At 41.2% G+C, this 18,714-nt stretch overlaps 1 protein-coding gene across 1 annotated transcript in view; it reads left to right on the top strand.

Moving 5' to 3' along the window:
- CERCAM (cerebral endothelial cell adhesion molecule) overlaps positions 1-18,714 on the top strand; it is a 107,272-nt gene that overhangs the window by 11,935 nt on the left and 76,623 nt on the right. The window contains exons 2-4 of the mRNA XM_053695678.1: positions 446-556; positions 7,985-8,102; positions 10,310-10,444. Of these exons, the coding sequence (XP_053551653.1) occupies positions 446-556; positions 7,985-8,102; positions 10,310-10,444 (364 nt within the window). The remainder of the gene's footprint in view (positions 1-445; positions 557-7,984; positions 8,103-10,309; positions 10,445-18,714) is intronic.

The raw sequence follows: 18,714 nt of genomic DNA, 5'->3' as shown, positions 1-18,714 counted from the left end.
ACACAAGTCACGATGCGCCCGCACGCGAGTCACGATGCGCCCGCACGCGAGTCACGATGCGCCCGCACGCGAGTCACGATGCGCCCGCACACACACTGATGTTACACGCTTGTACACGCAATCTAGAAATAAACCAAATAGGAACCACAGATGATATATTTATTGATTCGGATTTCTCTCTTCTCAATGGAGTTTATAAAATTACAAAGAAATCCGAATATTATATCCTGTCTAATTTCTTCAAGTGCTGTAAGAAAAGTCGTAACTCCTCTCACATCACTGATCTCACAGCAGCCAATCAGACAAAGACCTGTGAGTTTATTATTATTTTTTCATCTTTGTATTGTGCTTTCTGCGTCAGGCAAACACAATTAAAAACCACTTGTGTATTTTGTTACCTACTTTACAGTTCTGGTAAAATAACACACAATTTTTTTCCACACAGGTGCGCAACAGATCACAATGAGGATGCAACCATTGAGGTGCTACAAAAATGGGTTGAAGCCGTACGCCCACTGTACCGCTCTGTGGAATGGAAGGTGCAGCACAGACCCAGGTAAATTATACCTCCTGAAATCTATTCTCATGTCCCTGCACGTTTCTGCCTTGCTGGCACCTCAGGCCCATGTCATGTAAGCAGTGCTATAGCACGCGACTTATGTTCTACCTCACCCCATGCAGATTCTGGCTTTTAGCTCCAGGATTCCTTCGCTCTATATAATTTGTATCTTCTCAAATTACTATCTGACGTGGCAACATACTGACATACAGTTACAGTGTAAAGTGAATCATTGCTTTCCATTTGCAAACTCAAGATAAATTGTAGAGGAAAAAATAAAATGAGGATTTGTGATTTGTCAGCGGGGGAAGGGTGATAGTATCATAATGAATAAAATATTAGTAATGAAATAAATATAAAAATATATAACTGTTAATACATGTAGTAATAAAAATAAAATATTAGTAATGAAATATAAAAATATAACTTGTACATAAAAACGTAGTAATATGAATAAATTATAAGTAATGAAATAAATATAAAAATATATCTAATTATACATATAAACATGTAGTAAACTGCTTATATAACAAGTACGTCTGTGCTCTTACATAATAGGCGCAGGTGACTTCCCTATAGATATTACTATTAGCTGCTTGCTTATGTAACAAGTACGTCTGTGCTCTTACATAATAGGCGCAGGTGACTTCCCTATAGATAATACTATTAGCTGCTTGCTTATGTAACAAGTACGTCTGTGTTCTTACACAATAGGCACAGGTGACTTCCCTATAGATATTACTATTAGCTGCTTGCTTATGTAACATGTACGTCTGTGCTCTTACACAATAGGCACAGGTGACTTCCCTATAGATATTACTATTAGCTGCTTGCTTATGTAACAAGTACGTCTGTGTTCTTATACAATAGGCACAGGTGACTTCCCTATAGATATTACTATTAGCTGCTTGCTTATGTAACAAGTACGTCTGTGTTCTTACACAATAGGCACAGGTGACTTCCCTATAGATATTACTATTAGCTGCTTGCTTATGTAACAAGTACGTCTGTGTTCTTACACAATAGGCGCAGGTGACTTCCCTATAGATATTACTATTAGCTGCTTGCTTATGTAACAAGTACGCCTGTGCTCTTACACAATAGGCGCAGTTGACTTCCCTATAGATATTACTATTAGCTGCTTGCTTATGTAACAAGTATGTCTGTGCTCTTACATAATAGGCGCAGGTGACTTCCCTATAGATAATACTATTAGCTGCTTGCTTATGTAACAAGTACGTCTGTGTTCTTACACAATAGGCACAGGTGACTTCCCTATAGATATTACTATTAGCTGCTTGCTTATGTAACAAGTACGCCTGTGCTCTTACACAATAGGCGCAGTTGACTTCCCTATAGATATTACTATTAGCTGCTTGCTTATGTAACAAGTAAGTCTGTGCTCTTACATAATAGGCGCAGGTGACTTCCCTATAGATAATACTTTTAGCTGCTTGCTTATGTAACAAGTATGTCTGTGTTCTTACACAATAGGCGCAGGTGACTTCCCTATAGATATTACTATTAGCTGCTTGCTTATGTAACAAGTACGCCTGTGCTCTTACACAATAGGCGCAGGTGACTTCCCTATAGATATTACTATTAGCTGCTTGCTTATGTAACAAGTACGTCTGTGCTCTTACACAATAGGCGCAGGTGACTTCCCTATAGATATTACTATTAGCTGCTTGCTTATGTAACGAGTACGTCTGTGCTCTTACACAATAGGCGCAGGTGACTTCCCTATAGATATTACTGTTAGCTGCTTGCTTATGTAACAAGTACGTCTGTGTTCTTACACAATAGGCGCAGGTGACTTCCCTATAGATATTACTATTAGCTGCTTGCTTATGTAACAAGTACATCTGTGTTCTTACACAATAGGCGCAGGTGACTTACCTATAGATATTACTATTAGCTGCTTGCTTATGTAACAAGTACGTCTGTGCTCTTACACAATAGGCGCAGGTGACTTCCCTATAGATATTACTATTAGCTGCTTGCTTATGTAACAAGTACGTCTGTGTTCTTACACAATAGGCGCAGGTGACTTCCCTATAGATATTACTATTAGCTGCTTGCTTATGTAACAAGTACGTCTGTGTTCTTACACAATAGGCGCAGGTGACTTCCCTATAGATATTACTATTAGCTGCTTGCTTATGTAACAAGTACGTCTGTGTTCTTACATAATAGGGGACAGGTGACTTCCCTATAGATATTACTATTAGCTGCTTGCTTATGTAACCAGTACGTCTGTTTTCTTACACAATAGGCGCAGGTGATGTTCCGATAGATGCTAAATTAATTAGTGAAAATTAGATTTTTATGGATGAAATGGAGCATGTGAATTTAGTGGGCTATTCAGTTTATTTCTGTAACTAAATTTGTTGTCATTTGTTAAAAAGCATATCTAGGTACGTTTTGGAGCAGCAATGTATTTCTGGGATCTAGCTGGTGATTGGCGTCTACACGCATGCCTTTTGTCACTGGCTCACCAAATGCGCTCAGCTAGCTCTCAATAGATTATTGCTACTTTAATAAAAGTCTGGGAGACCAAGCCCAAGGTGGGTGGAGCTATCTCCACGTTAGCCAGATGGACCACTACTCCATAAGAGGACCATGAAGACCTTATTGTTTCTCATAAACACTCCTCTCAGCTGGTGGGCTATTTATTTTGCCCTGCGGTCAGTGTGGCCTGGGCAGTGGTGGCCATATCTGCTTGATGTGATAACCTTGCTGAGGTTGCACCTGGAGTAGTGGAAGAGGTCAGGGTTGAGTTAAAGGGGCACTAAACCCACATTTTTTCTTTAATGATTCAGATAGAGCAGCGATTTTTTTTTTTTAAGAAACTTTCTAATTTACTCCTACTATCAATTTTTCTTCATTCTCATGCTATCTTTATTTAAAAAAGCAGGAATTCAAAGCTTAGGAGCCAGCCCATTTTAAGTTCAGCACCCTGAAAAGCGCTTGCTTATTGGTAGCTATATTTAGCAAACCAATAAGCAAGCATAACCCAGGTTCTCAACCAAAAATGGGCCTGCTCTTAAGTTTTACATCCCTGCTTTTTAAATAAAGATAGCAAGAGAACGAAGAAAAATTTATAATAGGAGTAAATTAGAAAGTTGCTTAACCCTTTTAGTGCTAACGATGGCTCTGAGCCGTCACAGAGTGTCCCACTCAGGTGCTAACGACGGCTCAGAGCCGTCGCTAGCACTCTCCCACCTTGAGGGAGATCTGGGGGCTCCCACCCGCTCCTACCCCGGCGATCGAGCCTGCATAGTGACAGGCATCACCGGGACTTCACGTTATGCCAGGTGCGGTGATGACGTCACGGCGCAACTTTATTTACACTTAACAATGTTAAGTATAGGGACAGGGGGCATGCTGTTTAGAAGCCTGTATCTCAGGCATCTAAGCAGTTACAGACCCCCAAGACCCACCGTTGGAAAGGTAATCGCCTAACCTTTCCAACATTGTAAGTCTTGGGGATCTGGAAAAAAATTTAAAAAAAGTTTAAAAAAAAAAACAAAAAAACTTAAAACGGCTTAGCACCCAGGTGGGAAAGTGCTTAGCACTCAAAGGGTTAAAATTGCGGCCCTTTTTGAATCATTAAAGAAAAAATGTGGGTTTAGTGTCCCTTTAAGGTTTTTTTTGTTAACAATTATACTAAATGTTTTAGCTAGGTGTGCTGATATTGTCTCTAATACTTCCATCTCTGACCATTCAAGTTAAAGGGACAGTCAACTCAAAATGGTTTATTGTTTTAAAAGATAGATAATCCCTATTACCCATTCCCCAGTTTTTCACAGAAAACCTGGTTATATTAATTTACCTTTTACCTCTGTTATTACCTTGATTCTAAGCATCTTCTGATGGCCCCCTGATCACATGATTTTATCTTTTGACTTGCGTTTAAGCCAATTAGTGCTGTGTTAGAATCCACGGGCGTCAGCACAATGTTATTTAAATGGCTCACATGAACTAGCTTCCCCTGATGTGAAAAGCAAATACAAAAGCATGTGATCATGGGGCTGTCTTTAGGGACTTAGAAACAGACAGAAATTTAGAGGTTTAACCCCTTAAGGACCAGGCATTTCAGACAAAAACTTCCCCAAAAGACCAGAGCATTTTTAGCGTTTTTGCCATCACTACATTTAAACAGAAATAGAGCTTTTTTATATATTTACCTATCAAAACTATATGTATATTAATATTTTTTTTTTTAAGTAGACAACCCAAAGTATTGATTTAGGCCCATTTTGGTATATTTTATGCCACCATTTCACCACCAAATGCGATCAAATAAAAAAAAAAAAATAACTTTTTCACAATTTTTAGGTTTTTCACTGAATTTATTTACAACAGCTTGTGCAATTATGGCACAAATAGTTGTGAATGCTTCTCTGGGATCCCCTTTGTTCAGAAATAGCAGACATATATGACTTTGGCATTGCTTTTTGGTAATTAGAAGGCTGCTAAATTCCGCTGCACACCACACTTGTATTATGCCCAGCAGTGAAGGGGTTAATTTGGTTGCTTGTAGGGTTAATTTTAGTTTTAGTGTAGAGATCAGCCTCCCACCAGACACATCCTACCCTCTGATCCCTCTCTTCCCACCCCCACCCCCCCAGGTCACCCCATCTTAAGTACTGGCAGAAAGTCTGCCAGTATAACAAAAAAAAAAAAAAAAAAAATATATATATATATATATAATTGTATATTATTATTATTATTATTATTATTATTATTATTATTATTATTATTATTATAATAATAATAATATTTATTTATTTTTTTTATTTATTTTTTTTTACAAAAAAATTCCGTATTCAAATTACATATTTTCTGCAGGGTAGTATCCTCTCTGCATCCGTAACTCTACTTCCTGAGAGAAGCCCAGGACTGCAGCGACATACAGGGTACATTGCTGGTCCTTAAGGTCATAAAGACCAGCATCGTACAGGGTACGGCGCTGGTCGTTAAGGGGTTAAATGTTATAAAGGATATTAATATAACAAAGTTGATTGTGCAATGCTAGGGAATGGGTAGTAAAGGCGTTATCTATCTTTAAACAATAAAAAATTTTGTGTTGACTGTCCCTTTAATGGACTTTATGGGCCTGGCCTGGATGCCATCATATCCACTGGGGTAACAGGGCAGGACAAGGTACAAACTGTTGGATGTTTTACCTTTTTAAAGGGCCCTTTTCTCCTCTTCCACCCAAAATGCAGCATTTCTCAAGACTTCATGGAGGCCAAGCTCATTGTGGTCTAAGATGAAATGGGCCAAGAAGTCCACTCCTGCTTCCAAACCAGCAGAAAAGTGTTTCCCCTGTCAGGATGCCCTTCCTTATGTGGCAGATTGAGGCTTTTTCGGGAGCTGTAGTCGCGCTCCATTTAAGATCCCTGGGTCCACTTTCACTCCAGGCCTCCCCACTAAAGTTCTCTGTCTTGTGTATCAGAATTTTAAAGCGACAGTCTAGTCAAAATTAAACTTTTATTATTCAGATAGTGCATGCAATTTTAAACAACTTTCCTATTGGTTTTTATAATCAAATTTGCTTTGTTCTCTTGGTATTCTTTGTTGAAAGCTAAACCTAAGTAGGCTCGTGCTAATTTCTAAGCCAATGAGGGCCGCCTCTTATCTCAGTGCATTTTGATAGTTTATCACCGTTAGACAGCGCTAGTTCACGTGTGCTATCTAGATAACATTGTGCTCACTCCCGTGGAGTCACTTATAAGTCAGCACTGATTGGCTAAACTGCAAGTCTAACAAAAGAACTGAGGTAAGGGGGCAGTCTGCAGAGGCTTAGATACAAGGTAATCCCAGAGGTAAAATGTGCATTAATATAACAGTGTTGGTTATAAAGACCCTATCCCCTTTCTTGACACCTGCAATACATAGATGAACTTGAGACTCCCTGTTTGTAAGCAGGGACCGGTGCCAGCCATCACAATGAGTAACGCCTCTCAGTATTTTATTTATTTTAGGTGTTTTGTGCTTTTTAAAGAGCATTTTAAAGAAAAACTCACCATAGAAATAGATCATAAGAGGATCTGAAAGAGTGAGGCCCCACAAGATAATTAGGGTTTTTGATCGTCATAGAAATAACAATAAGCTGCCAGTAACCGCTGTGTTCTTGATGTTACAGATCCGTGTTGTACTAATAAACAAATTGGGAATAAAAATAAATATGAGAACTAGTAGAATGTAACTAATAAATGATATTTAGTGAAATATAGAATGACTTTCAGTAGAGCTATTTTATGTTTTTAATTCAGATAGAACATACAATTTTTAACAATTTTGACATTTACTTTTATTAACCAATTTGCTTCATTCTCTTGTTATCCTTTGCTGAAGAAGCAGCATTGTACTACTGGCAGCTTGCTGCACACATCTAGTTAGCCAATCACAAGAGACAAATGTGTGCAGGCACCAATCAGCAGCGAGCTCCCACTAGTGTAAGATATGTGTGCATTCATTTTCAACAAGGGATACCAAGAGAACGAAGCACATTTGAAAATGCAAGTTATTTTTTAAAAGTGTATTAAAATGACCTGCTCTGATTCCTCTCCCTTTTAGCCTCCCCTATGTGAGATCTGAATATTGTGGGATTATTCAAATGTATCTAATATTTGTATCGTTATCCAGTCCATAGAAAATGTTCCCAGATGGCTGCCAGTGTGATGTACCAGAGTTAGGGCAATGTAATTATTTACACTACTGTAACGTTTTCTATCATTCATAAAGGTTACTTATGCCACTGGCTACTAGAAGTTTACCCCTGGCTCCTAACCTTTTAAAGGGATAGGAAAGTCAAAATTAGACTTACATGATTCAGACAGAGTATGTTATTTTAAGAAACTTTTACATTCACTTCTATTTTCAAATGTGCTTCGTTCTTTTAGTATCCCTTGTTAAAAAACAATACGCACATATCCTACACTAGTGGGAGCTGCTGCTGATTGGTGCCCGCACACATTTGTCTTTTGTGATTGGCTAACTAGATATTTTCAGCTTCCTGTCAGTAGTGCAATGCTGTCCCTTCAGCAATAGATAACAAGAGAACAAAGCAAATTTGATAATAGAAGTAAATTGTTTAAAATTGTATGTTCTATCTGAATCATAAAAGAAAATATTGGGGTTTACTATCCTTTTAAGTTATTTTCCATACAGATACCAGTGTCTGACTCCTAAGTTTTAAACAGATTTGTCGACCCCTGACTTAGACTATGCAAAGCACAAATTAATTGCATAATTTAACAAATTGATTTAATAATCATTTGTGCAACAGACACAGAATATGTGATATTTATTTCTATTTCTTCAGAAAATACATTGTTTAGAAGATTGGGCTGAGATATGACTTACTTGTGCCCTTGTAATGTTTATATTGCTCCTGTTCTGTACATGGCACAGGTGGTATCCTGAAGAGACTGGACCTAAACACTGGCCTAGGGAACGGTATGAGCACGTGATGAAGCTGAAGCAGGACGCACTGGACTACGCACGGGCGCACAAGGCTGATTATATACTGGTAAGATCAGGTCCTGTCTGGCAGACCAGGGGGCATTGATATGCAAGTGAAAGCACCATGCCAGGAAAAATGTTCACTCCTATAATATGGCAACAGGATACGTTTAGGGTAGATACGAGTTACTGGGCACCACAAGGGCAGTTATTAGTAACTTGATATGTTTACGGGTAGATACCGGTTACTGGGCACTGCTGAGGGATACAGTTTAGTTACACGCCACTGCTGAGGGATACAGTTTAGTTACACGCCACTGCTGAGGGATACAGTTTAGTTACACGGCACTGCTGAGGGACACAGTTTAGTTATACGCCACTGCTGAGGGATACAGTTTAGTTATACGCCACTGCTGAGGGATACAGTTTAGTTATACGCCACTGCTGAGGGATACAGTTTAGTTATACGCCACTGCTGAGGGATACAGTTTAGTTATACTGCACTGCTAAGGGATACAGTTTAGTTACACGGCACTGCTGAGGGATACAGTTTAGTTATACGGCACTGCTGAGGGATACAGTTTAGTTATACGGCACTGCTGAGGGATACAGTTTAGTTATACGGCACTGCTGAGGGATACAGTTTAGTTATACGGCACTGCTGAGGGATACAGTTTAGTTATACGGCACTGCTGAGGGATACAGTTTAGTTATACGGCACTGCTGAGGGATACAGTTTAGTTATACGGCACTGCTGAGGGATACAGTTTAGTTATACGGCACTGCTGAGGGATACAGTTTAGTTATACGGCACTGCTGAGGGATACAGTTTAGTTATACGGCACTGCTGAGGGATACAGTTTAGTTATACGGCACTGCTGAGGGATACAGTTTAGTTATACGGCACTGCTGAGGGATACAGATTAGTTATACGGCACTGCTGAGGGATACAGATTAGTTACCCGCCACTGCTGAGGGATACAGTTTAGTTACCCGCCACTGCTGAGGGATACAGTTTAGTTACCCGCCACTGCTGAGGGATACAGTTTAGTTACCCGCCACTGCTGAGGGATACAGTTTAGTTATACGCCACTGCTGAGGGACACAGTTTAGTTATACGGCACTGCTGAGGGATACAGTTTAGTTACCCGCCACTGCTGAGGGACACAGTTTAGTCGCAGGGTACTTCTGGGGGTGCAGACACCTATATGAGATTAAAGAAGATGCCATTCTTTACTAACTAATCTAAACTCAGTAATTTTGCTTAAAGGGACATTATAATATACACCAAATATTTATTTGCATAAATGTTTTGTAGATGCTCCATTTATACAGCCCATCTGGGAGTGTTTTTGTAACAATGTTAAGTTCTGCTAATTTTTTAATAACTTTGTGCTGATTTTCAGACTCCTAACCAAGCCCCTCAGTGTCAGAAGTAGACGTGCATTTCCAGTCTACTGCTGGCTTCTGTTTGTATAATCTGTCTTTTTATATGCAGGGCGGGGGGGTCTGCAATTTAGCCTCTTTCCCTGGGTGTTCCTGCTAACCTAATCAACGGTGCTAAACTTGGAGCTTCTAAGTACGTTTTTATAAAGGTTTTATACTGGATTTTTAGATCATTATCTTCTTTTATAGTAGTATCTATTACATGCAGTTATATGCAAATTGGTGTATAATGTCCCTTTAAAGGGAGATTAAACACTTTTAGATGGTAATATAAAATGATAAATAGTTTTTTTAAATATAAATAAAACTCTGCAATATACTTTCATTATTTATTTTTCCCGTAATTCTATTCTGACATTGTGAGCTTTTCAGTTCCTGATAGAAATGGAAGTGCAGAACACTGTTATATTCCACACAGCCATTGGCTGCACACTCTAGTGACCTATTTATAACTGCCCCTAATTGGCCACAGCAGAGAAGGTAACCTAAGTTACAACATGGCAGCTCCCATTGTTTTACAGACACTAAAACTTAACACTTATATTTTTAATATTTAAACAGCTAATGAAACTATAAAAAATATATCTACATGCTATTCTCAGACTAATCTTTTCTTTGAATGCTTCATTCTATCTAGTATTTGTTTATTGTTTTGTCTCTTTAAAGTATTAGTTGTTGCATTTCAGGGTTATCAAGAACAAAATAACCAACTTGCCAAATTGTTCCAATTCTAAAGCAAAATGAAACTGGTTTCCTTCTTGTCTAAACCATGGGCAAATAAAACGCACAACCTTAGACCAGCTATTATAGAGTGTATTCTCTTTACAGTTCACAGACGCTGACAACATACTGACCGACGAGGAAACACTGCTGCTGCTGATGACTGAGAATAAAACACTAGTGGCTCCCATGTTAGAATCACAGACTGGTTACTCTAACTTCTGGTGCGGTGTGACACCCCAGGTGAGCGCTGTGACTGTCAGCCTTGTCTGTGGTATCTTATAGTCACCGTCATAAAGACTTACACAATTATACATTACATAATGTCAATGAGTTTGTAAAGATGAATAGTAGGTTATAATAATTGTATAAATAAATGTCACATTAAAGGCTTTATATGTCTCACAGCATAATGATTTCAATCTATCTGGTCCCATCAGTTCTGTGAGGTCCTTCCAAGACAGATTAAACTCTGTAATCTCACTGACATATGCTACATATGTAATCACCCTGTAATCTCACTGACACTGGTGCTACAAGTGTGATCACCCTGTAATCTCACTGACACTGGTGCTACATATGTGATCACCCTGTAATCTCACTGACACTGGTGCTACAAGTGTGATCACTCTGTAATCTCACTGACATATGCTACATATGTGATCACCCTGTAATCTCACTAACATATGCTACATATGTGATCACCCTGTAATCTCACTGACATATGCTACATATGTGATCACCCTGTAATCTCACTGACATATGCTACATATGTGATCACTCTGTAATCTCACTGACATATGCTACATATGTGATCACTCTGTAATCTCACTGACACTGGTGCTACAAGTGTGATCACCCTGTAATCTCACTGACATATGCTACATATGTGATCACCCTGTAATCTCACTGACATATGCTACATATGTGATCACCCTGTAATCTCACTGACACTGGTGCTACATATGTGATCACCCTGTAATCTCACTGACATATGCTACATATGTGATCACCCTGTAATCTCACTGACACTGGTGCTACATATGTGATCACCCTGTAATCTCACTGACATATGCTACATATGTGATCACCCTGTAATCTCACTGACATATGCTACATATGTGATCACCCTGTAATCTCACTGACACTGGTGCTACATATGTGATCACCCTGTAATCTCACTGACATATGCTACATATGTGATCACCCTGTAATCTCACTGACACTGGTGCTACATATGTGATCACCCTGTAATCTCACTGACATATGCTACATATGTGATCACCCTGTAATCTCACTGACATATGCTACATATGTGATCACCCTGTAATCTCACTGACATATGCTACATATGTGATCACCCTGTAATCTCACTGACATATGCTACATATGTGATCACCCTGAAATCTCAATGACATATGCTACATATGTGATCACCCTGTAATCTCACTGACATATGCTACATATGTGATCACCCTGTAATCTCACTGACACTGGTGCTACATATGTGATCACCCTGTAATCTCACTGACACTGGTGCTACATATGTGATCACCCTGTAATCTCACTGACATATGCTACATATGTGATCACCCTGTAATCTCACTGACATATGCTACATATGTGATCACCCTGTAATCTCACTGACATATGCTACATATGTGATCACCCTGTAATCTCACTGACACTGGTGCTACATATGTGATCACCCTGTAATCTCACTGACATATGCTACATATGTGATCACCCTGTAATCTCACTGACACTGGTGCTACATATGTGATCACCCTGTAATCTCACTGACATATGCTACATATGTGATCACCCTGTAATCTCACTGACATATGCTACATATGTGATCACCCTGTAATCTCACTGACATATGCTACATATGTGATCACCCTGTAATCTCACTGACACTGGTGCTACATATGTGATCACCCTGTAATCTCACTGACATATGCTACATATGTGATCACCCTGTAATCTCACTGACATATGCTACATATGTGATCACCCTGTAATCTCACTGACATATGCTACATATGTGATCACCCTGTAATCTCACTGACATATGCTACATATGTGATCACCCTGTAATCTCACTGACATATGCTACAAATGTGATCACCCTGTAATCTCACTGACACTGGTGCTACATATGTGATCACCCTGTAATCTCACTGACATATGCTACATATGTGATCACCCTGTAATCTCACTGACACTGGTGCTACAAGTGTGATCACCCTGTAATCTCACTGACATATGCTACATATGTGATCACCCTGTAATCTCACTGACATATGCTACATATGTGATCACCCTGTAATCTCACTGACACTGGTGCTACATATGTGATCACCCTGTAATCTCACTGACACTGGTGCTACAAGTGTGATCACCCTGTAATCTCACTGACATATGCTACATATGTGATCACCCTGTAATCTCACTGACACTGGTGCTACAAGTGTGATCACCCTGTAATCTCACTGACATATGCTACATATGTGATCACCCTGTAATCTCACTGACATATGCTACATATGTGATCACCCTGTAATCTCACTGACATATGCTACATATGTGATCACCCTGTAATCTCACTGACACTGGTGCTACATATGTGATCACCCTGTAATCTCACTGACATATGCTACATATGTGATCACCCTGTAATCTCACTGACATATGCTACATATGTGATCACCCTGTAATCTCACTGACATATGCTACATATGTGATCACCCTGTAATCTCACTGACATATGCTACATATGTGATCACCCTGTAATCTCACTGACATATGCTACATATGTGATCACCCTGTAATCTCACTGACACTGGTGCTACATATGTGATCACCCTGTAATCTCACTGACTCTGGTGCTACAAGTGTGATCACCCTGTAATCTCACTGACATATGCTACATATGTGATCACCCTGTAATCTCACTGACACTGGTGCTACTAGTGTGATCACCCTGTAATCTCACTGACACTGGTGCTACTAGTGTGATCACCCTGTAATCTCACTGACACTGGTGCTACAAGTGTGATCACCCTGTAATCTCACTGACATATGCTACATATGTGATCACCCTGTAATCTCACTGACATATGCTACATATGTGATCACCCTGTAATCTCACTGACACTGGTGCTACAAATGTGATCACCCTGTAATCTCACTGACACTGGTGCTACATATGTGATCACCCTGTAATCTCACTGACACTGGTGCTACAAGTGTGATCACCCTGTAATCTCACTGACATATGCTACATATGTGATCACCCTGTAATCTCACTGACATATGATACATATGTGATCACCCTGTAATCTCACTGACACTGGTGCTACAAGTGTGATCACCCTGTAATCTCACTGACATATGCTACATATGTGATCACCCTGTAATCTCACTGACACTGGTGCTACAAGTGTGATCACTCTGTAATCTCACTGACACTGGTGCTACAAGTGTGATCACCCTGTAATCTCACTGACATATGCTACATATGTGATCCTCCTGTAATCTCACTGACACTGGTGCTACTAGTGTGATCACTCTGTAATCTCACTGACACTGGTGCTACAAATGTGATCACTCTGTAATCTCACTGACACTGGTGCTACAAGTGTGATCCTCCTGTAATCTCACTGACACTGGTGCTACTAGTGTAATCACCCTGTAATCTCACTGACACTGGTGCTACTAGTGTGATCACCCTGTAATCTCACTGACACTGGTGCTACAAGTGTGATCACCCTGTAATCTCACTGACACTGGTGCTACTAGTGTAATCACCCTGTAATCTCACTGACACTGGTGCTACAAGTGTGATCACTCTGTAATCTCACTGACACTGGTGCTACAAGTGTGATCACTCTGTAATCTCACTGACACTGGTGCTACAAGTGTGATCACTCTGTAATCTCACTGACACTGGTGCTACAAGTGTGATCACTCTGTAATCTCACTGACACTGGTGCTACAAGTGTGATCGCCCTGTAATCTCACTGACACTGGTGCTACTAGTGTGATCACCCTGTAATCTCACTGACACTGGTGCTACAAGTGTGATCACCCTGTAATCTCACTGACACTGGTGCTACTAGTGTGATCACCCTGTAATCTCACTGACACTGGTGCTACTACTGTGATCACCCTGTAATCTCACTGACACTGGTGCTACTAGTGTGATCACCCTGTAATCTCACTGACACTGGTGCTACTAGTGTGATCACCCTGTAATCTCACTGACACTGGTGCTACAAGTGTGATCACTCTGTAATTTCACTGACACTGGTGCTACAAATGTGATCACCCTGTAATGTCACTGACACTGGTGCTACTAGTGTGATCACTCTGTAATGTCACTGACACTGGTGCTACTAGTGTGATCACTCTGTAATCTCACTGACACTGGTGCTACAAGTGTGATCACCCTGTAATCTCACTGACACTGGTGCTACAAATGTGATCTTCCTGTAATCTCACTGACACTGGTGCTACAAGTGTGATCACTCTGTAATCTCACTGACACTGGTGCTACAAGTGTGATCACCCTGTAATCTCACTGACACTGGTGCTACTAGTGTGACCACCCTGTAATCTCACTGACACTGGTGCTACTAGTGTGATCACCCTGTAATCTCACTGACACTGGTGCTACAAATGTGATCACCCTGTAATCTCACTGACACTGGTGCTACAAGTGTGATCACTCTGTAATCTCACTGACACTGGTGCTACAAATGTGATCCTCCTGTAATCTCACCTACACTGGTGCTACTAGTGTGATCACCCTGTAATCTCACTGACACTGGTGCTACAAGTGTGATCACCCTGTAATCTCACTGACACTGGTGCTACTAGTGTGATCACCCTGTAATCTCACTGACACTGGTGCTACAAGTGTGATCACCCTGTAATCTCACTAACACTGGTGCTACAAGTGTGATCTTCCTGTAATCTCACTGACACTGGTGCTACTAGTGTGATCACCCTGTAATCTCACTGACACTGGTGCTACTAGTGTGATCACCCTGTAATCTCACTGACACTGGTGCTACAAGTGTGATCACCCTGTAATCTCACTGACACTGGTGCTACAAGTGTGATCACCACCCTGTAATCTCACTGACACTGGTGCTACAAGTGTGATCACCCTGTAATCTCACTGACACTGGTGCTACAAGTGTGATCTTCCTGTAATCTCACTGACACTGGTGCTACAAGTGTGATCCTCCTGTAATCTCACCGACACTGGTGCTACTAGTGTGATCACCCTGTAATCTCACTGACACTGGTGCTACAAGTGTGATCACCCTGTAATCTCACTGACACTGGTGCTACTAGTGTGATCACTCTGTAATCTCACTGACACTGGTGCTACTAGTGTGATCACTCTAATCTCACTGACACTGGTGCTACAAGTGTGATCACCCTGTAATCTCACTGACACTGGTGCTACAAATGTGATCACTCTGTAATTTCACTGACACTGGTGCTACTAGTGTGATCACCCTGTAATCTCACTGACACTGGTGCTACAAGTGTGATCACTCTGTAATCTCACTGACACTGGTGCTACTAGTGTGATCACTCTGTAATCTCACTGACACTGGTGCTACATATGTGATCACCCTGTAATCTCACTGACACTGGTGCTACAAGTGTGATCACCCTGTAATCTCACCGACACTGGTGCTACAAGTGTGATCACTCTGTAATCTCACTGACACTGGTGCTACTAGTGTGACCACCCTGTAATCTCACTGACACTGGTGCTACTAGTGTGATCACCCTGTAATCTCACTGACACTGGTGCTACAAGTGTGATCACACTGTAATCTCACTAACACTGGTGCTACTAGTGTGATCACTCTGTAATCTCACTGACACTGGTGCTACATATGTGATCACCCTGTAATCTCACTGACACTGGTGCTACAAGTGTGATCACCCTGTAATCTCACCGACACTGGTGCTACAAGTGTGATCACTCTGTAATCTCACTGACACTGGTGCTACTAGTGTGACCACCCTGTAATCTCACTGACACTGGTGCTACTAGTGTGATCACTCTGTAATCTCACTGACACTGGTGCTACTAGTGTGATCACCCTGTAATCTCACTGACACTGGTGCTACTAGTGTGATCACTCTGTAATCTCACTAACACTGGTGCTACTAGTGTGATCACTCTGTAATCTCACTGACACTGGTGCTACAAGTGTGATCACCCTGTAATCTCACTGACACTGGTGCTACTAGTGTGATCACTCTGTAATCTCACTGACACTGGTGCTACTAGTGTGATCACTCTGTAATCTCACTAACACTGGTGCTACTAGTGTGATCACTCTGTAATCTCACTGACACTGGTGCTACTAGTGTGATCACTCTGTAATCTCACTGACACTGGTGCTACTAGTGTGATCACTCTGTAATCTCACTGACACTGGTGCTACTAGTGTGATCACTCTGTAATCTTACTGACACTGGTGCTACAAGTGTGATCACCCTGTAATCTCACTGACACTGGTGCTACAAGTGTGATCACCCTGTAATCTCACTGACACTGGTGCTACAAGTGTGATCACCCTGTAATCTCACTGACACTGGTGCTACAAGTGTGATCACCCTGTAATCTCACTGACACTGGTGCTACAAGTGTGATCACCCTGTAATCTCACTGACACTGGTGCTACAAGTGTGATCACTCTGTAATCTCACTGACACTGGTGCTACTAGTGTGATCACTCTAATCTCACTGACACTGGTGCTACAAATGTGATCCTCCTGTAATCTCACTGACACTGGTGCTACAAGTGTGATCACCCTGTAATCTCACTGACACTGGTGCTACAAGTGTGATCACCCTGTAATCTCACTGACACTGGTGCTACTAGTGTGATCACTCTGTAATTTCACTGACACTGGTGCTACAAATGTGATCCTCCTGTAATCTCACCTACACTGGTGCTACTAGTGTGATCACCCTGTAATCTCACTGACACTGGTGCTACTAGTGTGATCACTCTGTAATCTCACTGACACTGGTGCTGCAAATGTGATCATCCTGTAATCTCACTGACACTGGTGCTACTAGTGTGATCACTCTGTAATCTCACTGACACTGGTGCTACAAATGTGATCACTCTGTAATCTCACTGACTCTGGTGCTACAAGTGTGATCACTCTGTAATCTCACTGACACTGGTGCTACAAGTGTGATCACTCTGTAATCTCACTGACACTGGTGCTACTAGTGTAATCACCCTGTAATCTCACTGACACTGGTGCTGCAAATGTGATCCTCCTGTAATCTCACTGACACTGGTGCTACAAATGTGATCACCCTGTAATCTCACTGACACTGGTGCTACTAGTGTGATCACCCTGTAATCTCACTGACACTGGTGCTACTAGTGTGATCACTCTGTAATCTCACTGACACTGGTGCTACAAGTGTGATCACTCTGTAATCTCACTGACACTGGTGCTACAAGTGTGATCCTCCTGTAATCTCACTGACACTGGTGCTACTAGTGTGATCACTCTATAATCTCACTGACACTGGTGCTACAAGTGTGATCCTCCTGTAATCTCACTGACACTGGTGCTACAAATGTGATCACTCTGTAATCTCACTGACTCTGGTGCTACAAGTGTGATCACCCTGTAATCTCACTGACACTGGTGCTACAAGTATGATAACCCTGTAATCTCACTGACACTGGTGCTACAAGTGTGATCACCCTGTAATCTCACTGACACTGGTGCTACAAATGTGATCACCCTGTAATCTCACTGACACTGGTGCTACAAGTGTGATCACCCTGTAATCTCACTGACACTGGTGCTACAAGTGTGATCACCCTGTAATCTCACTGACACTGGTGCTACAAGTGTGATCACCCTGTAATCTCACTGACACTGGTGCTACAAGTGTGATCACTCTGTAATCTCACTGACACTGGTGCTACAAGTGTGATCACCCTGTAATCTCACTGACACTGGTGCTACAAGTGTGATCACCCTGTAATCTCACTGACACTGGTGCTACAAATGTGATCACTCTGTAATCTCACTGACACTGGTGCTACAAATGTGATCACTCTGTAATCTCACTGACACTGGTGCTACAAATGTGATCACTCTGTAATCTCACTGACACTGGTGCTACAAATGTGATCACTCTGTAATCTCACTGACACTGGTGCTACAAATGTGATCACTCTGTAATCTCACTGACACTGGTGCTACAAGTGTGATCCTCCTGTAATCTCACTGACACTGGTGCTACTAGTGTGATCACCCTGTAATCTCACCGACACTGGTGCTACAAGTGTGATCACTCTGTAATCTCACTGACACTGGTGCTACTAGTGTGACCACCCTGTAATCTCACTGACACTGGTGCTACTAGTGTGATCACTCTGTAATCTCACTGACACTGGTGCTACTAGTGTGATCACCCTGTAATCTCACTGACACTG

This window comes from Bombina bombina, chromosome 12, assembly GCF_027579735.1.
Source record: "Bombina bombina isolate aBomBom1 chromosome 12, aBomBom1.pri, whole genome shotgun sequence".
Lineage (NCBI taxonomy): Eukaryota > Metazoa > Chordata > Amphibia > Anura > Bombinatoridae > Bombina > Bombina bombina.
The sequence above is the reverse complement of the archived record's forward strand: the minus strand, read 5'-3'. Positions and strand labels throughout refer to the sequence as shown.